The 27,544-nt window shown below is 34.0% G+C and overlaps 1 protein-coding gene and 1 long non-coding RNA gene across 2 annotated transcripts in view; both read right to left on the bottom strand.

Annotated features, from left to right (window-relative positions):
* Positions 1–3,856: 3,856 nt before the first annotated feature.
* On the bottom strand, positions 3,857–6,891 carry LOC120351782. The gene is made up of 2 exons (XR_005571524.1): positions 5,853–6,891; positions 3,857–5,133 (listed from the first exon to the last, which is right to left on the bottom strand). It is a non-coding gene; the product is annotated as an uncharacterized LOC120351782 (long non-coding RNA).
* A 573-nt stretch (positions 6,892–7,464) lies between these two features.
* Positions 7,465–27,544, bottom strand: part of LOC111058521 (condensin complex subunit 2-like) — an 80,088-nt gene continuing 60,008 nt past the window's right edge. The window contains exons 7-9 of the mRNA XM_039431343.1: positions 19,017–19,245; positions 11,625–12,808; positions 7,465–7,686 (exon numbers count right to left, since the gene is read on the bottom strand). Of these exons, the coding sequence (XP_039287277.1) occupies positions 7,465–7,686; positions 11,625–12,808; positions 19,017–19,245 (1,635 nt within the window). The remainder of the gene's footprint in view (positions 7,687–11,624; positions 12,809–19,016; positions 19,246–27,544) is intronic.

The raw sequence follows: 27,544 nt of genomic DNA, 5'->3' as shown, positions 1-27,544 counted from the left end.
TTTTCTATTTGTTTTCCCGGGTCTAAATACTGGTGTGTTGAATTGGATATATGAATGTGTTTTTTTCGTACCATACAGTCCAACCCAAAAAACAAAAGGCAAAAGGCCTATGGATTCGTAGAAATTTGTAACACCTATAAAAGAGCCGGCCAAATTATCTACTTATCTATTCACATTTCATAATACACAAATCAGATACAGAGTGTTCTGAAAAAAGTTGCCCATCAGTCGGGCGGGATTACTTCCATCAAAAGAAGAAAAAAAGTTCTAATTAACATAGGTCCGAAAATGCTTGGTTACCAAGTTATACAGAGTGAAATATTTCGTCTGAATTTCAGATCCCCTGCCGAAACAAAGCCCTACGGGTATTTGTTTGCTGTTAATTAAGATGTACAATTGAGCGTACTTTATGTAAAATGAACTGAGAAATTGAATAAAACCGTTTCCAGGCCTTTAGCTACAGTAATTTTTAAGATATGTGATGAAATACGCGAAACTTGGTCCCGAAAAACATGTTACTCCAAGGTTTGGAGCAGATTTACTGTGTTAAATGTACAATGAACACGAAATATTTTTCTACGGAACTTGTAGAAAATTTAATTTTGAAGAGAAAGATGTAGAATAAGTCTATAATAGATAAACGGAACCTTAAAAAATAATCCTTAATTATATACAAAACGCATGAAAAATAGAGAGCTTGTCTATTTTTCATGCGTTTTGTATGTAATCAAGGATTATTTTTCAAGGTTTCTTTTGCCTATTATAGACTTATTCTACATCTTTCTCTTCAAAATTAAATTTTCTACAAGTTCCGTAGAAAAATATTTTGTGTTTATTGTACATTTAACACAGTAATAAATCTGCTTCAAACCTTAACGGAGCTTGTTTTTCGGGACCAAGTTTTGCATATTTTAAAAATTACTGTAACTAAAGGTCTGGAAACGTTTTTATTCAATTTCTCAGTTCATTTTACATAAAGTACGCTTAATTGTACATCTTTGAACAGCAAAATTGAACAGCAAATTAGGGTTTTTCGTTTCGGCAGGGGATCTGAAATTCAGACGAAATATTTCAGCCTTTATAATTTTGTAACTAAGCATTCTCGGACCTATGTTAATTATAACTTTTTACTTCTTTTGATGGAAATAATCACGCCCTGACTCATGGGCACCTTTTTTCAGAGCACTCTGTATATGATCAGAAAAGGACCAACAGGGGCCTGTTTCACAAAGTTACAAGTAGGTTACAAATCTTGTTGAAAATCATGGTTTTGGAGAACAGCTGATTACAAGCGTTTCACAAAAGCAGAATTGTAAACTTGTAGTTACAATGAATTTCTACCAGTTTACAAGTGATTTGCTTGTTACGAACAAGTGTTTCACAAAGATTTTCATTGTAGCCAACAATTTTTGTCGAAATTACTTGTTCGTAAGTATTTCTACCGAAGTGGGAAGCTATGTAAAGGATTTACAAGTGATCATTAAAATGATTTTAAATATTCAATAAATATTTCTAATAATCAAAAATGCCCTATATTACTCTATAATTCATTATTTAGGAAATATATTCAATTCAATTCAGTTTATTTCCAAAAAACATAATACACGAATAAGAAATACAATATACAACATATTTTGGAATCCCCCTACTAGACTATCCATCTGTGTGTAGGGGGGGAGTTCCACTTTATACATAATAAGCTTAATCTGCTCATAGAAGTAAATAATAGAGAATACACTTATATTATGGATGTATTATTAATATTCTGATTATAAAATAGATAATATCGTCGTTCCAATGGTAAAGTTGCGTATCTGAAAATTTCGTCAATTTTGACTTAAGTGCTTGTGATATCGTCGCTCCAATGGTAAAGTTGCGTAACTGTAAAAACCAAATTTTTCAGTAGAAGAGAAAACAACTTTGATCGGTCCTGGCAAATCAGGGTTTCACTAGTTTCACCCACTAACTGTTGCATTCTTATTCATTTCTAAGCATTTTAACATGTGATCTGAGAGATTAATTCATTTTTCAATTTAGGCTAGAAAAAACACTTACGCAGTTTTAACATGTGGAAAATGAGATTCAAGCATATTTTATTATATGCTGTAAAGTTGCGTATCTTCCAATTCCCATTTTTACTCATAGTTTTTAACAACTAAGAAGAGTTAAAAAACTTCAACAAAGTTTTAGATTGACTAAATCAACAGTTTATTGTATCTTATGAATAATACCATAATTGAAAAAGTGAAAAAATATAACGCTTACTTAATTTTAAGAATACAATAATAGTAGAATAATAAGAGTTGTAATTGTAATAATAAGAGTAATAGTAATTGTATTAATAATAGTTATCAGGGTATGACTTTTATAATCATTAAGAATAATAAGAATAATTGGTAAACAATACATAGGTACTATCAAACTATAAACATGAAACTATCTTCAACATAAATAACTAAATGTTCCACAAAGTTGAGAATTTAAAAATAAAAAGTAATATGAAGCTCTATTCATAATCTGGTTTATCAGACAGGAGCTGTACATGTTTTTATAACTATGATAATAATTATTATGAACCTTTGAAATAACCTGTCATTACACAGTTACAACATAAAAGTGAAACCACAGCATATGAATGGAAAATTATTAACTGAATGTTCATCAAGTTGAAAATTTTTAACATGAAAAATTCAAAGTTTGAACACCTATTCATATTCTGATTCAAGAAAACTCAAGAGTTCTCGGTCGAAACATTGTTCCTCACTAAATAATGAAACTTAGTTAACATAACAAGTATTGTAACATAACAAGTTACAATAGGTACGTTAAGTTGAACATAACCTATTATTACGTACAGACAACAAACACAACATGCGCGGTTTTTAACATGGAGATCAGCTGATCTCAGTAGCAAATTTGCGTATCTGGGAGATACGCAACTTTGTCATAGACGTAGAACGTGTCAACCAACTAAATTTTCCCACAGTAAAAGTGCGTATGTAAGATACGCAAACTTACTGTGGCAGAACTCAGTTCTTGTGTAGTTAGGTAAAAAAACAAACAGCTGTATCTTGGTAGCGATGAGAGATACACTTACGCAACTTTACCACAACATGCTTTGATGATGCAAGAATTATATTGTGCTGATGTATATTTAAGAATGAGTATGTAGGAATATGTATATAGGAATAAGTATACTTAATACCTTGATTGATTAAAAGAATAAATAAAGAAGAAAAAACAATATTTTTTTGAAGACCGCAGTGGCAGGGATTCCAGAAATTCTCAGAAGAGAGAATGAAAAAAAAGCATAAACCAGAAAGGCAAAACAGTCATATCGGTTATATCAATGATAAAATAAATACCAATCAATTGTTTGGAAACCTTGAAGTCGTGTTGGTTACCAAGCATAACGAGATTGGAGTAGTTCTTCTGAAGCTTCCCAAACAATCTGGTACAGCCACCTGTCCACCCTCTTCCTAAACACTACCAAACTAAATGCCTCTGCTTCCCTAATCACCCCTGGCACATTTCTGTACAAGATATGGGCCAGGTATGAAGGATTTGTCAATTCAGAGCCGTGAGTCTGATATGCATCAGGAAATTGAATTTAATAAATTTCAAAAATAGTTATTAATGTGTTACCTCATAGGTTATGTGTACTATAGTATATATACACAGTATATTTTATAGTATACCGGTACATTATATATAGTACATATACTATATATATACAGAGTACATATACTGTGTAGGTTACAAATTCAGCAATAAATGAAGTAGACTGTACAAAAAGCATTATATTGCTTTCAAATATTTTCAAAGTAATTATTGAAAAGTACAAGTAGCCTTTATAAAGGATGAAAAAAGGAATTTATCATGAAAATAGGTTATGTTTACTATTGAAGTACTTGTAGACTTGTAAAATTGTTAACTTGTGGATCATAAATTTTTGTGTAACATGAGTACTTGTAAACTTGTAACTACAAGTACTTGTTCGTAACCATGGTTGGTAACAATACTTGTACCTTTGTGAAATAGGCCCCAGGTCTAACCCAAAACTGTACCCTTTCCGAAAGTTTTGATAGAAGTACTCGTATGTCTAAAATTTAGGTTATGTTGCTTCACATTGAATCAAAATTTGAGTCCTGAAATATACAAACCAAAATTTAGAATTTAATTAGTTGAACAAGTCAGAAGAAGAGATTCTAACTAATATATGTTCAGGTTTGAACCCCGAGGAAAGATCGAGATTAGTATTTCAGTTCAAGCCTAGAAATTTCAGGGATCTCACGAAATATGCATTCAATTTCAGAATATTCTGTTTGGGGATCGACATGAGTCATTTTCAGATAGAAATGCATTTGAAGCGTAGGGACAGTCCTATTAAGATGTTATATTTGTCAAAAATTAGGTCATGTGGATAAGGTGAGTAGATCAAATCCTAACAATGACAATTTTAAAGGTGATATTATGAAATAGAAAATTCAATGACAACTTTAAAGGTAATATTATGAAATAGAAAATCCAATCTCCAAATTCTACAAATGATAGGAAAACTTCACGTTATAGAAAATGCTTCAAATGTCAGAAAATATGACATTATGCCAATGAATGTAGAAATAAACTAGCACGACTAGTTGAATTTGATAAGAGAGGAAATTTCAGCGATAATTCGAATAGAGGTATTGTGTGTCAAACTGATAATAATGATTACATTTAATACATTGATTCCAAGTTTGAATCGAGATGTAAAAATGAATTATTCAAAGCTAGGAAGATAGAGGGGAAATAAATTTGATAAAAATTATAAAAGAAGGTCTCAGAAATCTTCTAACAAGATAAAAAATCAAAGCTTTAAGGAATAAAATCATTCGTCTAGTAGTTTTTAAAATGGGGAAACAGTAGCGTGCATTCAACCGCTTTATTAGACTCCGGTGCAAGTAGGAGTATCATTTCAAAAAAAGGTTTTCGATCAGTTATTAATTGCTAATCCTGAATAACGAGTTGAAGAGAGCAATCTAAATATTATGTCAGCTAATAATGAGTGTTTTTGAAAGAAGAAGTGTTCATAAACATTAGAATAGAGAACTTCAGATGGAAATTTTGATTCGATATCAGTGAAATGAAAACCTATCAGCTCCAGTTGTACTTTATAAATCACACACAATTAGTGATAGATTTATTCAATGAGAGGTATTATTTAAATTTTAGACCACGAAGCAAATTTTCCTTTGTAAATCAAATAAATCCCGATTTATTTGAAATTCAGAATGCGATCAGTTCATACATGAGTGACGATAATTTGAATGCTGAGCATTCGAGAAAATTGAAATAGTACTAGACAACTTTGAAAGTTTATGGAAAACAAATTTAGTTGAATATAAAATCCTTCTGATATCAGTTGAAACGGTTATAGATTTAATGGTTCATTAGATTTAATACATTGATTCCAAGTTTGAATCGAGATGTAAAAATGAATTATTCAAAGCTAGGAAGATAGAGGGGAAATAAATTTGATAAAAATTATAAAAGAAGGTCTCAGAAATCTTCTAACAAGATAAAAAATCAAAGCTTTAAGGAATAAAATCATTCGTCTAGTAGTTTTTAAAATGGGGAAACAGTAGCGTGCATTCAACCGCTTTATTAGACTCCGGTGCAAGTAGGAGTATCATTTCAAAAAAAGGTTTTCGATCAGTTATTAATTGCTAATCCTGAATAACGAGTTGAAGAGAGCAATCTAAATATTATGTCAGCTAATAATGAGTGTTTTTGAAAGAAGAAGTGTTCATAAACATTAGAATAGAGAACTTCATATGGAAATTTTGATTCGATATCAGTGAAATGAAAACCTATCAGCTTCAGTTGTACTTGGTTGTGATTTTATACATCACACACAATTAGTGATCGATTAATATTATTTCAGCTAATAATGAATGTTTTTGAAAGAAGAAGTGTTCATAAACATTAGAATAGAGAACTTCATATGGAAATTTTGATTCCATATCAGTGAAATGAAAACCTATCAGCTCCAGTTGTACTTTATAAATCACACACAATTAGTGATAGATTTATTCAATGAGAGGTATTATTTAAATTTTAGACCACGAAGCAAATTTTCCTTTGTAAATCAAATAAATCCCGATTTATTAAAAATACAGAATGCAATCAGTTCAGACATAAGTAATGATAATTTGAATGCTGAGCATTCGAGAAAATTGAAATAGTACTAGACAACTTTGAAAGATTAGGGAAAACAAATTTAGTTGAATATAAAATCCTTCTGATATCAGTTGAAACGGTTATAGATTTAATGGTTCATTAGATTTAATAAGTTACAAACCGGGCCAAAGTTTGTAAGTGACGAGTAAGAAAATTGAAGTAAAAATACAGAGTGTCCCATGAAAGGTGTAACTGCCGAAGACCATAGACAACAATAAATGTCAATTAAAATTTTATTTTGTCGACATTAGTTTTCGAGATAAATTTATATTTCGATATATTTGAAAAACGTCAATAACTAGATAACTAGTCAGTCAAAATACAATTCTAAGAATATGGTTGAAAAGAGGAAGAAATATCCAATAAGATTCATATAATTTGTTTCTTTGTTTGAGGTTTTGAACTTTTTATGAGCGGTCAAAGTCGAAAAAGTACATTCGTCGAGTTCAAAGTCTAATTTCAGTTTGAACGCTCATAGAAAGTTCAAAACCATCAAACAAAGAAACACATTCTATGAATCGTAATGGAAATTTATTCCTCATGTCAATCATAATATCGGGGCACCGAGCTTCGCTCGTTATTTTTATTTATTGATAAACAGAACACAATTCTCTAAAATGATCGTGTTTATATTTCACAGCTGGCTATTTTTATATGTCATCTTATGAATTTCGGGGATGCGATATTTTGATTTTTCACATACTCACTCGCTCACTCACTTTTTTACTATCCACATATCCACAGACGACGAGTCTCAGCTGTTTCAGCCAAGGATGAATTATCCTTTTAATGTCGTTCAGCGAGTTTTACCAAGGATGAGACCTAATGCAATCGAATTTTTATATCATAAACCTACTATGTTCCAAATTTCGTAAAAATCGTTAGTGGCGTTTTCAAAATCCGTTGAAAATAAATAGCCAGATATGAAAATACAGAAATTGCTTGCTTAATAATTATAATAGGATACTTAGAATGACTGAAAGCTTTTACTGATATTTGATACTGATATTTTATAATGATTTTGAGACTGATATTCGATACTTTTGACAGATAATTTTCCAGTTATTGACGTTTTTTAAAAATATAAAAAATCGATATATCTCGAAAACCAAGTTCGATTTAAGGAAATTTCACTGAACATCTTTTGTTGCAAATTTCATGTAGAATCTATGGTCTTTAGATGTTACACCTTTCATAGGACACTCTGTATAAAAGTCATTAACAGAAGTACTCACTATGAAGTCAGGCCTTTCTGATGACAAAGTCGGTAAGTGTCGAGTCGGCAGATTTGATGTCGAGCGTTTTCTCGTTGGTCAAATGCAGGATGGCAAGAAAAGCCAGGGCCGGACTCATGTCTTTCTTCATCTCTCCCATGAGACGCTCGGGAAGGTGTTGGTAGATATCACTGAACGTCTGATGAGTATTTTTCTTCATTTCACTAGATTTTCGAGATCTCCTGTTTTCCTGTACAAACAAACAACATATTCATGTTAAAATAGAAAAATCAAAGTAATTTTTACTCACTGAGTAATAGAATAAAGTTTTAAAAAATCTGGTGTGGCGCACTCACACAACTTTCCTTGCTGTTATGAAAGTTGATCACCTGACGCTAGTGTTCACGCGCATCTCAAGTCTACTATTCAAAGATTTGAGCCAGCTGGTGACAGGGCAATAACGCTGGAAACACACGAGGTCTGCTATCTCTTCATAGTGAATGATTTAATAGAATCAACAATAATTTGCAATTGAATAATCACATTTTCTCGAATTTAGAGCTTATTTTCAATTTTAGGTGAAAATGTTACTGAACATTAATTGTAGAGATTTTTATGCTCAATCTTTTCCACTTGAATTTTTTTGTTTAAATTGTATCTGAAGCCTGATAATTGGAAATCTAAAATCAAACTTTGCATGTGGCGCTCATGGAATTTTTACAGATATGGGACTTGTGGCAGTTGATAGAGCTTATCAATGACTTTTTAAAGTATGAATTTGATCTAAATCGTTGGAGCCGTTTTCGAGAAAATCACGAAAAACCCTGTTTTTGACAACATATTCGCCATTTTAGCCGCCATCTTGAATTACATTTGATCGAAATTGTTCGTGTCGGATCCTTATAGTGTAAGGACCTTAAGTTCCAAATTTCAAATCATTCCGTTAATTGGGAGACAAGATATCGTGTACACAGACGCACATACACTACAATTTTATTAATGTTCAGTAACATTTTCACCTAAAATTGAAAATAAGCACGAAATTCGAGAAAATGTGATTATCCAATTTCAAACTGTTGGCAACTGTTGATTCTATTAAATGATTCACTATGAAGAGATAGCAGACCTCGTATGTCTCCAGCGTTATTGTCCTGTCACCAGCTGGCTCAGATCTTTGTTTATAAGTAGACTTGAGATGCGCGTGAGCACTAGCGTCAGGTGATCAATTTTCATAACGGCAAGGAAAGTTGTGTGAGTGCCACACCAGATTTTTACATGAATACTTTAGCCCTTCCAAAAACAGTGGATTAACATATTATTTATTTATATTTCATAAAGTTAACTAAACTTGATACAAACACAACAAGGCAACAATGAGACTGGATACATCAGTGACAGTGAAAGTGGCCGGTACAGTGAGAATATTACTTCTTGCTTAGATTTTCCAGAAATTTTCAATTATTCTTCGTCAATTTTCATTAACAAAACATCGATCTGAATGGAAATTGATGGAAACTGACGTGATGAGAAGCTCTATAGTGAGGTCACGTTATAACGGCAGTAGAGAAAGATAGGAGAACAGCGTTGCCGATTCTCTGCCTTGCCACTGCCTTCTATAGAGAGAGGATAGCTGATACCAGTATATCTGATGTAATATCAACTGTTCATGCATGTTTCATTTTTGAATTAGGTGGTATTTTTGTTGTTTGTATTGGTTATAATTGCATAAGTTCGTATTATTTTTCTTTTTTTATTTGTATATGTACAATTTTTATTGTCAAGGAGACATGTTTGGGGAAACCCGTTGTCTCCATTGTGAATAAATAAAAAAATAATAAATAAAGTTAAAAATTATCAGTTATATTTTATTCGTCAAGAACATATATTTTTCAATGGCTTATTTCTAATCACAAAATAAAATCAATGATTGGAAGATAATCAACAGGAAAGCGGCGGAAATATTGCATGCAAATGCAAACTGGTATCAACACACAAAACTGTTTGATCAGCTTTTTCACTTGACACATAATTTTGACCTGTTAGTGCCGGTTGCACAAAATACGATTAAATTTCAATCCTGATTAATTTCTTGAAAAACAATAAGAGAAGCTTTCGTTTCGAAATACCTACTCTGATTGGTTCTTGTGAAATTAAATACGATTAAAATTAAACCAGCTTTTGTGCAACCGGGCCCAAGTTTAGTGCATTAAGTTTAAATAACTTGTCATTACAATGACAAGTACTCTGTTGCATATCCATATTTTCTCACTACTAAAATAAAACTTGAATTTTAAAACCACTTACAAAGTAAAAATGCACTTACTATTAGTAACGGCGATCGTTTCGACCTGGTGTGGGTTATCATCAGACTGTAGAAACTTACTCTAATGTCCCAATTAGAGTAGGTTTCTACTCTAATTGGGACATTAGAGTAAGTTTCTACAATCTTCAGTGAAGGACATTAGAGTAAGTTTCAACAGTCTGACCCACACCAGGTCGAAACGATCGTCACTACCAATAATAAATGCATTTTCACTTCAAAAGTGTTTTTAAAATTAAAATGACAAGTACTTTGTCACTGACAAGTACTAATTCTTGAACATCATTGTAAAAGGGTTAGAAGCCTGATATTCATTCACAAGCGCCCTTTAGAATCAAAAACTATCATTCTTATCATTAGATTAGAACATTATGGGCCGGGTTCCGAGCTCCGGATTTAGCTAAGTTCTAAACTTTAAACAGCTGGAGTCAGAAAATTAGATTTCCGAAACGGGGCGTAGTCGTAGTATTTATGATAATCTTTATTTTTTCATTTCTATAATTGGAAACGTTTTTCCTTGACGAAATGAAACATTCCTAAATAATTCAAAATATCTGATACTTTTCACTATTTTCACTTCATTTTATTTTGTGTTCAGTTTTCTAGTTTTTCGAAATCCTATTATATTAAGCGAGCAATTTCTGTATATATATCTGGTTATTTATGTTTTACGGATCTCGAAAACTGCTCTAACGATCTTCACGAAATTTGGAACATAGTAGGTTTATGATATAAAGATTCGATTGCACTAGGTCTCATTCTTTGAAAAACTCGCTGAACGACATTAAAAGGATAATTCATCCTTGGAAAACAGATGATAATTCATCGTCTCTCGATAACAGAAGATGCTTGTGCCTGTGTGGGAGAGAGACAGAATTATTTCCAGCTGTGTAATCATAATCAATCAGCGAGAAATTTTATCTAGCTAGACAATTTTTAATTGATTCGATCAACATAATCTGATTTGTTGACATGACATGATAATCCTCCTAAACTAGAGTATATCATAATTTTCAGAGTTGATCATTATTTGAAAATTTCAAGTGATTGGTGAGTGTTATTTTGTTATTCAATTTGGTTTGTATATAATCTAAATAATAATTTTTTCAAATGTTTGAACAGAAAATTGAACTTGAATTCAAGTGTATGGAACATAACCTACTTTCTGGACTATTTATAGTGTATAAATCAAAATTCGGGGAAAAAACAGTTTTGGGCTGTGCCTGTTAGTACTTCCCCAATCATTTTGAAGAATTGTGTTCGGTTTATCAAAAGTCAATGAATAAATAACGAGCGAAGCTCGGTGCCCCGATATTTTAATTTAAACGTGGACTACGACTACGTCCCGTTTCGGAAAGCAAATTTTCTGACTCCTGAGCTGTTGAAAGTCTAGAACTTAGCTGAATCCCGAGCTCGGAAACCGGCCCTATATGATAATATCATAGATCTATATATATATAAAAGCAACAATACCATGAAGAATTTATTCTCTGAATCTCATGGATTTATCTCTTACCGAATTCGAAATGTTCTGTGCCAAAAATTTGAACTTCAGGCTCTCATAAATCTCAAAAAACAATGATCGGGAGAGAAATGTTTTCCTGAGAAAACTTTTTTATTTTGATAGCTTGATGATATACAAATCGGAAAATTTTGAAAAATATTACCAGTAGAAAGTTTATTTTCAGCCTTTGCACAGCCTTAAGGGCTAATTGGAGTTTGCACTTCCTCTAACGACAGGTTTAGTTCCTGGTGAAACCCGGCCCAACTCTACTAATGAAAACCAGGCTTTAGAATCAAAAACTATCATTTTTTACTATTAGTTAATGTCATTTATGAATGAATAAAACTAATTGAACGTCACCTACCTTATCATCCTCCAAATCCAACATGCTCCAAATGGTTGCCTTCAGTTTCTTCATGTCCAGCCGTTTCGGCACCGTAGCATACTTGATCGTATCACACTGCACCAGTTTCGGCATTGGCACCAGGTTATCTGCACTGAACACATCACTGTTATCCTCCTCATCCCCAGGTTCCTCCCCTCCCACATCATCATCAACATCATCAATATCGGCCACCGGTTCATCATTAAAATCATCAACATCATCACAGTCGGACACTCGGCTGTCGTTGTTAAGAACGATTCCCCCCACCCGGTCACCGTCCAAATCTGTGATATTATTGTTTTCATTGTTGAACAGATGTTCACCGTCCTCCGCGTACTCAAACTCAATTTTCGCATCCTTGTCAGGCTTTAGGAACGGTTTGTAGAACAGATTCTTCCTAAGGAACGACCGATACACATCCTGCATCTTACAGTTCTTTTTACCAGGAAGCGTCAGCTTTTTCTCCGACCACTTCCCGATCATACGAGTTTGCGCTGCGGTCTCCGATTTCTTCTTGAAAATCGCGTCGACATTGTTGTTGCAGTCTTCGAAAGACAGGATATCGGTGCGTTTAGTTTTGCGACGAGTTTTCTTCTCGGCCGCTTTTTCCGGGGCTAACTGACAGGCGGCAGGTTTGCCGCGTTTGAACTTCGGTTTCCAGAAGTCGGGTCCTACCCAGACGTCGGGTAACAGGTCTGTGTCTATATACGAATAACAACTATCCCCCTCTGCTAGCAACGCTTTACTACTAACCAAACTCAACGTGTCGTGACGTTTTTTACTACTTTCCTTCTCTTTCTCCTTCTCCACCTCCTCCTGAACTTCTTCATCCCCACTATCCTCCCGATCATCCCCTCCAAACACCCCCTCCATATCATCAACACTAACCACAGCCTCCCTCTCTTTCGACGCTGCCTCCTTCAATACCTCCTCCACCTCCTCCCCATTACAGGACGATGACATCTTAGTAAGTTCATCGCCTTCTTGATTAGAGTCCCTGTGTGACACGGCACTGATGACTGTGTTGTTGTGCACGTTGAAACTGAAATCGTTGTCCAAATCGCTTTGTTCGTCGAAATCCATGATGACGTCACCGTCAGGCTCCTCCCCCTCCTCGCGCCAACTGAAGCCAAAGTCGTAGTCGTATAGAGCGGGTGGTAGGTCTGACAACAAGAGAGAAAAATCATTTAATGGAAGATCGGAAGATGAAAATTTAATAGGTCTTGGGCTAGGTTTCGAGGACACTTATTAGATCTATTTAATTTATAAAATATAATTATAGTACCCTTTGAAATCAATAAAATAATAGATTAAAATTTAATAGGTCTTGGGCTAGGTTTCTAGGACACTTAGATTCGATTCAATTTATAAAATAATAGATTAATAATACAAATTATAACAACTAGTTTCAGTGTTCACACCATCGTCAGGTTATAAAAACATTATCAGATGTTCTTAATCTATTATTTTATTAATTTCAAAGGGTACTATAATTATATTTTATAAATAAAAGAAAGTAGCCCTGATTTTTTGTGTAGTTGAGAAGTTGATATTGTGGTAATTATTCATATTAAATAAATATACTAAGAAATTGTCAAAACCCACAGATTTATTGATACTTAAAAAGATCGGTTTCGGTTGTTACACCATTATCAATCTCTGATAAACTCTCTCTCTCATAAGAGATTGACAATGGTGTAATCTCTGATAAACTCTCTCTCTCTCTGATAAGAGATTGACAATGGTGTAACAACCGGAACCGGTCTTTCTAAGTATCAATAAATCTGTGGTGTTTGACAATTTCTTAGTATTTTCATTTAATAGCCCTGAATTCATACATTTTAAAAAGATAATATGGAACTACCAAGAATTGTACATCTATTTAAATTTTATATAACCTAATTCTAAAACTCCATGAAACCTATACATTAGGTCCATTGAATTTAATTAGTGCCCTATAAACCGGGCCTTAGAGATAATCAACTGCCAACTATGCAATAAAGTTAATTTATTTTTATTTAGTTGTTTAGTTATTCAGTTGTTATTGTTTATTTATTCTGTTTCTTAACTGTGTCATACATGACCCATGTATTTTATTGAAGTTATTTTGAGAGTTTGAAGTTTTGGTCTTGAAATTCATTATTGATATAATTCAATTTCCAACGTGTAAGATATAAACGTGTTTTATCACGTTCATAAAGGCAATATTACGTTTCAACTCCTTGCGTCATACAAACTGTTGTAAAGTAGTTTCGACTGATAAGAATATCGTAGCTTAAGTTAGGTTGGGTTTGTAAAGAGTCTTGTAGAGTGGTTTTTGTTTCTTTGAATATTTATTTATTTATTCATCATTTACAATCAACTTAAGGACAAAGAAACAGACTACAGTCCAAAACTTCTTTTCATCCCAATTTCATAAAATAAATTTCATAATATCGCACATCACCTCTTTACACATACACATTATTAATTTTCACCCACAATAATATCTCGAAACTGGTCACAAATGCAGAAGTACACAACCATAACTGTAGAAGTAGAAAAAACAGCTTTAAGAAAGCATAGCTTACAACAATATGAAAACATTTCTTTTTACATTGGTGCAAGTTATAAAATAAATTGCCCGCCGAGTTCAAGTCCACTTCAATGAGCGTATTTGAATAATTATTTACGTCACAAGGACGGGCAGTGGCCGTTTGCAGGGCCAAGAATGATGTTTCTAATCGAGGCGTTAGCTCGATTAGATACTGATATTTCATTCGATCCCTGCAAGAGTCATTCACAGCTAAGTAACATAGTCCGGGTCCTTTGCCTATTGGCGAAGGGTCTCTAGACTATAATACTATCCGTTCAAAAACATCCACCTCAACTCTGTAGGGAGCTTCCTCCATCTAGGGATCGTACTCTGGAGCATGTTTATCTAAAAGTAGGAATATTACCCCGGGAACCATACTCGCCTATATGCTGTTTCACAGTTACGGAGGCAAAGCTATGGGACGCATACTCTATAATATTTTTTGTCATAATAATCCAAAGAATAATAATTGGGAAACAGGAAACATTACCTGCTGGTGCTGGAGCATTCTATAAACCTAGTTCACGAATCAGGAATTTTGTGATTGTAGTTAACAAAACTTCCACCTGGAGCGCTGAAGGTAGTTTTTTTTTGTAGCAGTTTCGCTGTTTCTATTTCGGAACTATAGTGAAGTCCACATTATAATGGCAGTGTAGGAAGATAGGAGAAAAGGAGTGCCAGATCTCAGCCTTGCCACCCAAACAGCTGAAACTGGTATATCTGATGAATTTAACTGTTCATTATTGTTGAAAATAGTTAATCATATTTTATTTGTCAAGAAAATATATTTTTTAAAGATGTAATAATAAATTTTCATGATTCAGATAAAATATCTTGTCAATTAGTTGAATTTCTACATTGTTGATAAAAGATGTGGCAACATTGTAATGCGTGAAAGAGATAGCGGCATCTGCTTTGTTGAACGATAGACGAGGATAGCAACACCATTGCAAATCATACACTGCCATTATAACGTGGACCTCACTATAGGAAACGTACTCGACTGTGAAGAAAACATATGATTTCATTACATACATTAGAGTATGCTGTAATGAGAGCATATGTTTATTTGTTCTACAATCAGCTATTAATCGACTTGATTCCATGTGAAAAACATTCAATTTCAGCTGTTTTCTATGCATTGAATCAAGCCGGTAAACAGCTGATTGCTGAACAAAGCAATCATGTGATTTCATTACAGCATACTATAATGTTATGGAATCATGTTTTCTTTACAGTCGAGTATTTTTCCTAGTTCCAAAGTAGGAACAGCAAAACTACTACAAAAAACCACCTTCAGCGCTTCAGGTGGGAGTTTTGTCAACTTCCACAAAATTCCTGATTTGGAATTTGTAAACTAGGTTATGTTTATGGAATGCATATAGTAACTTCAGCACAAGCAGGTAATGCTTTCTATTTCTCAATTATTCTTCTTTATATTATTATGACAAAAAATAGTGTATGTTACTTGGACGTGAATGTCTTTCGCAGTGCTGGAATGAAATTCTAGTCTCGACTAACGCCTCGCCTAGAAACATCATTCTCGCCTGCAAAAGGCCCCTTCCCGTCCATGTGACATGAGATACTATCTATATATATAAAAGCGAAATGGCACTCACTCACTGACTGACTGACTCACTCACTCACTCACTCGCATAACTAAAAATCTACCGGACCAAAAACGTTCAAATTTGGTAGGTATGTTCGTTCAGTTGGCCCTTTAGAGGCGCACTAAGAAATCTTTTGGCAATATTTTAACTCTAAGGGTTGTTTTTAAGGGTTTAAAGTTCGTCTTTTAGCATGTATATTATTCTTCTCCCAATCTCTTAATTATAATTGAAATTTCCATATCATATGTTACTATAGAACTATAATCTAGATAGAGTGCCTCTTCGAAACAGTTGTTAACTGGCAACTAAATTAATAATTTTGTCAGGTTGGCATTAAGTTGAGTTGACTTTGTTAGGTTGGCACCAAGTTGAAGATTTAAATGCATTTATCGCGGAAAAATTGATTGGGCACTGCTACTTCAATCCTGGGAATATTATATTAATAGCCATCAGGCTCACTTCGCTCGCCATATTCGTTTAGCCAGACGTTTAGTCTGGACCCCCGACTGGATTGTTCTAACATATGATAAAAATGCTCAAATGAAAAATGCAGGCGAGCGAAGCGAGCCTGCTGATCTCATTCTTGGACGATCCAGTCGGTGGTCCAGGGGGCGGAGCCCCCTGGCTAGACGGATATGGCGAGCGAAGAGAGCCTGACGGCTAGTTTTATTATATTCATTCAATTTCAGATGTTTTCAATGCATTGAATCAAGTCGGTAAACAGCTGAACAAAGCAAACATGTGATTTCATTACAGCATACTATACTGTAATAAAATCATGTTTTCTTTACATTAGAGTATGTTTCCTAGTTTCAAAATAGGAACAGTGTTACTGATCTAAACCAAGGTCGTTAAAAACCAGGTCAAGACACCCATGTTCCTTATGGAGCGGCCATTTTGTGCCTATTTCATGGCGGTACATTTGAAAATCCAATCTAATTTAATTTGCTCTTAACAAAATAATGCATTATGCAAATTAAAAACAATATTCTAGTTCAGATAATATGTGAATTCAGGTTTTCAATTTTTTAATAATGAAATTTCAATAATAAATGCTTCAATTATTCATTAATTTATTATTAAGAATTGCTCTTATTCTTGTAACCTAAGAACTATGATTCATAAGGCATTGGGACAAGACAGAAATATGCGAGGTCAACTTCAAAAACAGTTTAAAGTTCCTGATCAATTAAATCTAAAAATCAACAATTCAGTTTCTAGTTGGAATCTAATTTAATATTATTATGTTGGAACAATTTATTTTACAATTCAAAGCCAAGCAATATCCCATGATCAATATTACAAAATAACACATCATGTTGTTCAATCGATAATGATAACAGCTGATAAATTTGAAAATTGGTGAACTAGGACCCCATAAAATGGCGATTTTGCAATGCATCACGGGATTGTGTTTTAAACAGCCGCCTTCAGCGCTCCAGGTGGAAGCTTTGTCAACTACAAGAACAGAAATCCTGATTTGGAATTATTCTAAACTAGGTTTATGGAAAGCATGTAGTAGCACCAGCACCAGCAGGGAGTGTTTTCTGTTTGCCAATTATTCTTCCTTAGATTATTATGACAAAATTAGTGTACAAAACTTTTTTACCGCATTCGCATGATAATTCTGTGAACATACTCAACTCACACGAGAAAAAGCGTTAGCGAACATGTGTCATAAGATTCTATTATACAACTTATCTTGCTGCAAAGGCTTACAATAGAGAGAGAATGCCCTAGTAGATAATGGCACTCACAAAAACAGACACATCATATTAATTATCTTGGTTTAATTTTATTTTGTAGTTATTATAAATATTTCATTGATGTGAGCGTTCTTTCAATAACTTCTTACAAATGAATTTCTAAGACAACGCTCAACGTTCTATTGTATTGTTAAAAAAATAAATAAATGGATATCTATTTTATAACTTTTTTAAATTGATTTCTATATTAATACTACTATGTTAATACAACATCAACATATTTTTCTTTCAATTATGGAGAAATACCATAACATCTCTTACCATACAAATATGAAGAACTTCAACTGTTCATTAGTTAGATAGATAATTTAGCAGCCATTGATCTCCTCTCAAAGGGGACCCCATATATATATATATATATATATATATATTATATATATATATATATATATATATATATATATATATATATATGGACTTGTCAATCATTTAAATGATATAACTTAAATTTTGCATACCGGTATATCAAACTGATTGTTAAATATAGTCTCGAAGATCTACGAAAAATCACCGTGAGCTGAAGCAGCTGAAAAACTCCTGAATCGAATAAAAACACTGTCCTTCCAGTTCTGTCTTCAACTGAACTCTCAGTTTTTCAAGCGTTTGACAGGTTAAATGTGTTGGCAATGCATTGAATAGATGAATATTCCCACGCTGGTTACCCCTTTCACATATAAAGCTGTACGATGTGTTTCATCCCTGAGCACATGTCTGTGTCTTGTCTCATAGGAATGTATCATAAAACCCTTCTTAAACATCGACTTTTTTTTAAAAGACAAATTGCTTCCAACATATATAAACTAGGGAGTGGGAGAATTTTTAATTGCTTAAAAAAGGGTCTGCAACTGGTTCTAATTGACTCTCCTACCATAACGCGAATTGCCCATTTCTGCAACTTGAAGATCTGGCTGACATCCGTAGAATTACCCCAAAATGCAATGCCATATGTCAATGGAATAGTGCGTAATAGATCTCTTTCAAAGTTTGAATATCTGATAGGTTTTTTATGGTCCTAAGCACATATACATTGTATTGTTTGTTACAGAAGAAACATAACCTACATTTTGGACATTCTATTAATTTATCAAAATTTGGGAATGGAATAGTTTTGGGCAAGCCTGTTGTTCCTTCCTAATCATATTTATATGATTTGTGATTCTATCCATGAATAAATGATATACTGTGTTAAATAAATGAATATCTTATAACTTCTTTCAAATTAATTTCTATGACGATGATCAACTACTGTTGATTCTATTGAATTGTATGATGTACTGTGTGGAAATAATGGATTTTACCGACAGACGCGGAAACCACCCGACTCCGATCCAATTATTTCGGTTGTCACCTGATTCTTGACGAACTGATATGTAGCGACTAACCTACTAGATCAACTGATAACCTAGACGAAGTGACTCACCGACAGGCACAGCCGTGACACGACTCCGATCCGGCTGTTTCGGCTGTCGTCGCGGCGGCAACAGTGGGATGTCGTTCTGTAGCAGGGTTAGGCCACACTGGGCGCTCAGGGTGACGGCCGCCTGTCTCAGTAGTGTCGTGAACTCAGGCTGGATAGCTGGTCGCTGCATCCACGAGGCCGTCTCAATCTTTGTCCTGCAGAGAGCGTCTAGCGATGAGGCTAGCACTGCCTGTTGAATAAAAATTGATAGAATATCAATTAATAAATAAATTCTTATGAAGCATTTAAAATGATATTAAAGAATATAATTATTGATATTATTTTCATATTATTTGATATTAAAGAATATCAATAAATAAATAAACAAATGTTCAGGAAAAACGTATAGTTTTATTAATTTATACATTGATGAGATATTCTTTTATTATTTTATTGATTCAATGATACACAATTATTTTTTAAAACAATTTAGTGGAGGGTCAACACGCACAGCCCAAAACTGTCTTATATTGATAAAGTATTGATAATATAAGTCCCGGTTGCACAAAAGCCGGTAAAATTTTAATCGTGATAATTCCAGGAGACCCAATAAGAGAAACCCTTCTTTTCAAAAAAGTCTTCTCTGACTGGATCTCGTGAAATTAATCACAATTAAAATTTAACCGGCTTTTTTGCAACTGAGCCCAATTGTTGATAAGAAGTATTGATTAACAGTGATGGTATTAGATTGAATTCCAAGATTTATGTAGACAATGCATATTCTGGCTTGTACCAAGATATGTAACTATGTCACTATCTTGTACTATGTGTAACCATAGAGAAACAATAGCGTAAGTAGATATCCCATGGTGTAGGGCGTTTATGTCGCAACTTTTACTGTTATCTCAAGCCGATTACTGTTGATTTTTGTCGAATTTTACTGTTTTGTTGGGGTGATAGTGTATGAACGGCACAATATGAGAGACTACCAGCGTCACACAGCTGCATGGGAAAGAATTACATGAGCTAGCGGCTTGAGATAAGAGTAAAAGTTGCGACATAAACGCCCTATACCATGGGATATCTACTTATGCTATTGTTTCTCTATGGTGTAACCTTACCTAAATTTGGGAGAGGAATAGCACAAGGTTACATTATTTTCTCTCCCTATCATTTTAATGATGTACTTGTTGTATGAATCAATAAAGAATAAAAAAGAAAGAGAATGATTTGATTATAGAGTTCTCACTATTTGTTACTACTCTGTCATTTATGTTCTTGATAATGTGCTTAAAGTCATCTAAACCAAGCATATAATCATAAAAATCATTCGACATGACAATAGTCTAATAACCTTATATTTTTATACACATATAAGAGGGTCATTTTCCTCAGCCTCCGTTCACATATCATGAGACACAGACAAGCGGGTGATTTCCACAGAACAGCTTATCATTTCCACCAAACTCTGCCCTGTGATTGGTGCGGGCAGCTCAGCACTTGTTGTCGAGTTATAGGCCCACAAACATCCCATCATGTCTTAGGAAAAAAGGTCTACAATAGGTTCCCAGAGTCAATAAAAAATTATCCAGTCTCAAAAGTCAGCAAAACACTATTTGATCTTCTGCGTGCAAACCCCTTCTATTCTTTGTAGGGGTTTTTCACACATTCTTTATCCTATACTATTGTTTATATGTTTAGATGTTTAGCTGTTTATATGTTTGTATTTCACTGGATCTCGAAAACAGCTCTAACAATTCTCACGAAATTCAGAACATAGTAGGTTTATAATATAAAAATTCACTTTTTGTGTAGTTGAAAAGTTGATATTGTGGTAATTATTCATTTTGAATGAAAAAGACTGAGAAATTGTCAAAAAACCACTGATTTATTGATAATTAGAAAGACCGGTTTCGGTTATTACACCATTGTCAATCTCTGATAAACTCAGAGTAGTTTATCAGATCTCAGTTTTCATCAATTTCTCAGTCTTTTTCATTCAATATAAAAATTCGATTGAACTAGGTCTCATCCCTGGGAAAACTCGCATTAGGAACAAAAATCGCAAGGACATTAAAAGGATTTATTCATCCTTGAAAAACAGCTGATAATTTCGTCGCATGTTGATGATAGAAGTGAGTGAGCGAATACATGTGTATGGGACTGAGACAAAATTATGACTCAGCTGATGAACTTTTGTAATCATTCAATCAGGTACTTAGGACCTGTACATATGACGACGTTTGTCGCTCGGTAAACGCCGCGGTTGTCGCTCGGTTGTCAAGCGCGCGTTTGACACATACATAGACAAAATGGGATTGTACACATGCTGTCGGGAGCTTTGGAAAAGCGCGCGACAACCGCGGCACTTGTAGTTTCCACATCAACCGCCGCGTTTGTCGCGCGCTTCGAGTTACTATACTGGGCATTATTCCAATGTGCAATGTACACATGTACTCAGTCAAACGCGCGCTTTTGCAGTGAATAGGTGATCTTAGCCTTGGTCTTGTGTTGTGTTTTGATCTTGCTTTGTGTTTTTGGACTCGGATTTTTCTGATATTTACGAATGATTAATTTGTCAATTAGCCTATATTGAAACATTACTTTTTTCAAAACATTACTTTGTAAATTAGGCTGATTTTTTCTAAAAGGTTTGATAAATTGTAATACAATACCTTAATGTTATAACAAGTTTTTCTTCTGGTGACATTGCATCCCTCACAACACATTCACAAGATGATAAATGTCTTCAGAGACTAAAGATAATAGTACATCAAATGTACTTATACTCATACGGAAGTAGTTGAAAAACTAGTTGGGATCTTCCCTTAATTTTGTATATAGCTTGTAATATTACAATATTACAATATTATGACACTTTTAGAATTTCAAATTGTGCGCTGTTTAATGTAGATCGATTTTAATCAAACACAAAAATATCGAATATCGATCTTTTCTTCAAACATCGATATTCGATATCCATTCATTAGTTATTTGGAAAAGATCCATTTTGGTTTAATAAATTATTATTATTATTGAAATACATTCGACAAATATAAATTAATTATCAAATCTTAAAATTATATACAGCAATGACTTAGAACTAACCTAAATTAATTAAACTCTAAAATATGTGTTTTATTTGGTGCAGTTGGCAATGCAAAACTAATTGTTTTGCATATCCGTTTTCCTTTTTCACTTGCTCTCTTCTGCCATGATCTGTCTCTTAAAATGTGCTCGTAATAATGTCCTTTGATAAATTTATTTCAAAGTTTTTTTCTGCCAACTTCTTGAAACTTATATTAATTTTGTAGTAGATGTAAACTCAGTGAAAGCAAAATACGCTATGAGTTCTTGTTTTTCTCTTGGTAATTTTTCTGTAATTCCTAATTTATAAAATGTCTTTCAACCTAACCTCCCGAGCACATTGTATGATTTTTCATGCATTAACGATAATTCTGGATTTTTGGTATGGTGTTTCTTTATTATTATTATAAGGTTTTATTGTTTGTCATGTTCGAACTCTGTAATATGCTTGAAGTGTTGCCTATTACATATTTCTCAGTTAGCCAAAATGCTTTCAAGTCATTATATTTTCCCTTCTCATATTAGAATTAGTTATGTTAGGATAAATTTATACAGGGCTACCCATGATTTATATAAAAGGAAACCGATGTCTTATCCAACACAAGTTTTGGCCCAACTGTCCAGTACAGTTTAATCACCGAAACACCGCAAGCTTCACAAATGAACCTATGGTTAACCCGTCATCTATTAGAGATGAACCCACCATTGTCTTTGTCGTCTCCGCCTAGCCTTGTGTCTACGGTACAATAACCACAAACAGGTAAGCTCCTTTAACTCCATGTGTTCGCACTGAGTACGTGGGTCCAACTGCCGGATGCCTGCTGTCATGAAAACGTCGACAAAGCGCGCGGTTGGCGCCCTCATGTGTAAGGCAAAGACCTTAAAGATGCATAGACTCACATACAGCGCTAGTGTCGTACTTGGAATTGAAATCCGCCATTGAGGGGGCAACCCATAAGATTATTACATACCAATGCCACCAATGCCTTTGTGATCTATTGTATCACAAATATATATAGATATATCTCGTGCTAAAATACCCCAATGGCGGCCTTCAATTTCAAGTAAGAGCTATCATTGGGAAGGCATAGGCATTGTGGGTCTATATCTCTTTAAGGTCTTTGGTGTAAGGTATCACAATTTCCAACGCGGCGCTTACCGAGCGACAAACGTCGTCATGTGTACATACTGTTAGTGCCGGTTGCAAAAAAGCTGGGTTATTTTCAATCCTGATTAATTCCAGTAGATCCATCTTTTTGAAATGATCTTCTCTGATTTGGTTCACGTGAAATTAATCACGATTAAAATTTAACCGGCTTTTGTGCAACCGGGCCTTTGAGAGGGGAATTTTTGCATTCCTATGGGAATTAATCTCAATTTACTGTGATTAGATAGAACATTTCTGTATAAACTATGAATGTTATTATAATTTCTTCTTTCGTAATAAATTTTTTATGCTATGGTACTCCAGAGCAAAGCTCGGTCCCCGATATTAATAATTAAGTGTTATGAATATTTTACTGACGTTGCTGTTGACTGTATGGTCCGATAGCAAAATAATTAAATCCATCTATATAAATCTATCATGGCCGCCTCATTTGAATCTCCCGCCAAGTGCTAGTCGCTTATCGTTATTCGTTTTTGCAAGCAAAACACAAATGTGCAGCATAAATCTACCCAGAATGATTCAAGTTTACACAAGAAACCGTCATGAGTGATGATGTTGTGCGTGAATGGTGTCGGAGAATTGACGACGTCAGCTGAAAACAAACTTCTTAGATTGTTCCAATCTATAGCAACTTGGCCTCACATTGCTTGTCCAAAAGATAAGGTTATGTAATCACACACTGCTTCGTTACTTGACTTTCGGTCCAGGAATGATGTTTTAAAATTTTGAATTTTGAAGGTTGATTTTATACTCTAAATGAATCACAGAATGTATCAGAATAAATTAAAAACTTTAGAAATATTGCACTTATTTAAAAAATGTTAATACAAAATCAAAAACCTACTCACTATTTGTTATTCACAGCTGAAAATTAGTAGAAAACCATCAATCAAAAACTAATTCTAAGGATATGATTAGAAAGAGGAAGAAATTTCCAATAAGTTTTATATAATTTGTTCCTTTGACGTTTTTGAACTTTCTATGAGCACTCAAGGTTAAATAAAGTGCATTCGTTGATTTCAAAGCCAAATTCCAAACTGTTTGAACGCTCATAAAAAGTTCAAAATCGCCAAACAAACTAAATAGTTATATGAATCGTATAGGAAATTTCTTCCTCTCTCCAACCATTTCATTAGAATTGCATTTTGACTGATAGTTTTCTAGTGATTGACGTTTTTCAAAAATATCGAAAAGTTGATATTTCTCGAAAACTGAGGTCGATATAAGAAAATTTCACTGAACATTTTTTGTTACAAATCTCATGTCGAATCTGTGGTCTTCGGCTGTTACACCTTTCGTGGGACACTCTGTGTATTGTACTGACATTAAGCTGTGTTGAAATAGTTATTTGTGCAAATAGTGCGCAAAGTGACAGTTTGCTGCACCGAAAGAAACGTTTACGCACGAGCCGTAGGTGAGTGCGGAATAATGGTTTCTTGAGTGCAGCAAACAAACTTTGCGCACGTATTTCACATTACATTTTTCCTACAGTTACCATTGAATATGAAAAGTGGGTAATTATGGGTAAAATTCCCTGAAATCCATCAAATGTTTTTCTGTGTAATTTTATTATTAATAAAAACCTCAATTTATTTAAAATTGAATAATGATAATTAAATTAGTAATTCAATTGAAAATTTATCTAACTGCTTAAAGGGGGTTTATCTTAGGTACATAATAAATAGGCAACGCTGTTCTCCACTGCCATTATAACGTGGACCTCACTATACCACAGTCAGTGTTACGAACTTAATTTTGATTTTCCTGCACTGGTGCTCCATATAGCCTACTAACTATTTTGCGTTGTCATGCTGCAAATCTGGAGTACACAAAGTAATACTTTGCGCACTAGAGCGGAAAAGTGATTCTTTGCGGCCTGCAATCAGTGCAGAAAAGGTCACTTTTCAAGGTATCTGTAGGAAAAATATGTTATTATTCAAGTACTATGTTAGATCTACATAAAACATTAATTATAGCTTTATCAATTTTTCATTGCGGATGATGCCCGCATGAGATTTCAACTTGTCCGTGAGTAATTGAAAATGTGTTATCGGATTGATAAGATGAACAAACGTCCATGCTATCGGCAGGATTCGAGCCCACGAGCCAGGCGGTGCTAGCACACCGAAGTTTGTAACGCTCCTCAACACTAGACCAACCCGGCCAACAAACTATAGTGAGGTCCACGTTATAATGGTAGTGGAGAAAGATAGCAGAACAACGTCGCCGATCCTCTGTCTTGTCAATGCATTCTATAGACGATAGCTGATACAGATTTATTGATGTAATATAAACTGTTCATTCTCGTTTAAAAAATCAATTATATTTTATTAAGCAAGAAATTATATTTTCCAATTATTTCAAAATAAATTTTAATGATTAAGATAAAATATTTTGTTAATTGATTATTCTACATTGTTAAAAAACGATATGGCGACAATGATATAGAGCAATGCGAGAAAGAGAAAGCGCTATCTGCTTTGTTGAATGATAGACAAGGATCTTTTTTGTGTAGTTGATAAGTTGATATTGTGGTAATAAATTATTCATATTGAATGAAAAAGACTAAGAAATTGTCAAAAAACTACAGATTTATTGATAATTAGAAAGACCGGTTTAGGTTATTACACCATTGTCAATCTCTGATAAACAGATTATCAGAGATTGACAATGGTGTAATAACCGAAACCGGTCTTACTAAGTATCAATCAATCTGTGGTTTTTTGACAATTTCTTAGTCTTTTTCATTCAATAGACAATGATAGCGATACCATTGCTAATCAAACACTGCCATTATAAAGTGGACCTCACTCTATACAATAGTACTCTGTTTTTGATATTATTTTAGACACGACTATACGGTTTTCGACAAAGTAACACTGTTTTGGTCACTATTTTTTTATAAGTACAGTACGCGTCCCGTATCTTTGCCACCGTGACTTTGAAACGGCATATAGGCAAGGTACGGATCGCGGGGTAATATTCACGGCTTTGCATCAGACATCAGGCTTCAGAGACCCTAGATCCCTAGATGGAGGAAGCTCCATACAGAGAGCTACCTCAAAGGAAGCTCCCCACACACAGAGATTCTTTATGAATGAGAGAGTTGCAACAGATCACCAAAAGAGCATGTTGAACGGATGTCAGCTGATAGGCTGTATTCTGCTAAAAGGACGTTACTCCAGAAAGCTCCTTGTGTATCTTTTCGGAGGCAACACGTTGCTTTTGAGAAGATACAAAAGAGAATTTGTTGCTTATTGAAAGACACATTAAAGCTCCTTGTGAATCTTTTCGGATGCAACACGTTGCTTTTGAGAAGATACAGAAGAGAATCTGTTTCTTATGGAAAGATACATTATAGTCTGTGTAAAATAAGTTGAGACTTGGCCCTCCATCCGAAGAAATTACAGGATTGCCAAAACGTGTGAAATTGCAACTATCTCAAATTTCCAATTCAACGTCAGAATTCAATATCATCCCCGATATCCTAGTAGTGCTAAAAACGTTTCAGAGTTGAAAGATTAAAAGGAAATACAACTTTATGATAAAATTGGAAATATCGCGAAGATTTCTTTTGAATATCACTTCTCTCAGAATCATGGGGCGTCGTAATACGTAATAATTTTATATCAAATTAACGTGGAGAATGTCTCTTTCTATTGGTGTATGGATAGTTTTTATCTGATCTATAGATATTTTTTAATTAATGATTATGTTCGTCAATGTGGAGACATTTCGAGCAGAAAACATGAAATTTTCGACATGCTGGAAACTTTTTTGTTTCAGAAGATAAATGGGTGGTGAGAGCAAGAGGGTTTCTCATAAATAATTGAAATTATTTTTCCAATTGTCAAACGTACTCGGAAGAACGTATTTTGGCCTCTCAGGAGTTTCAAATACAAAGTCAAGGATAGCGGCTGAATGGTGAGCCGCCATATGCTATCAATAGCTGGGATCAACAAATTCAAAATACAGAACGATTGGAAAATTCAACAACTGCAAGCCACATGATTATAACTAGTAGTTCTGTGAACAGTAGACCTCGCGCTCAGTAAGTTACATTGACCTGTTGTTATGTTTTCTCAAAAATTAATGAATAATTCATCAATTTAAAATGTCTAGACAAAATCCTAAATAAACATAGGATTTTCTGTCCTATTCGTCCTAGGATTTTCTGTCTTTCTGTCCTATCGTCCCGTGACGTGTCATCCCGGAATGTGAGTATGAGCGCTGTTATCAGGTCTGGCTGCAACTTTCTACAACGTTGATGGAAAGATACATTTTCAAGATGTTT

This window comes from Nilaparvata lugens, chromosome 6 (genome assembly GCF_014356525.2).
Source record: "Nilaparvata lugens isolate BPH chromosome 6, ASM1435652v1, whole genome shotgun sequence".
In the NCBI taxonomy this organism is placed as follows: Eukaryota; Metazoa; Arthropoda; class Insecta; order Hemiptera; family Delphacidae; genus Nilaparvata; species Nilaparvata lugens.
This window is presented reverse-complemented; position numbering and strand designations above follow the sequence as displayed.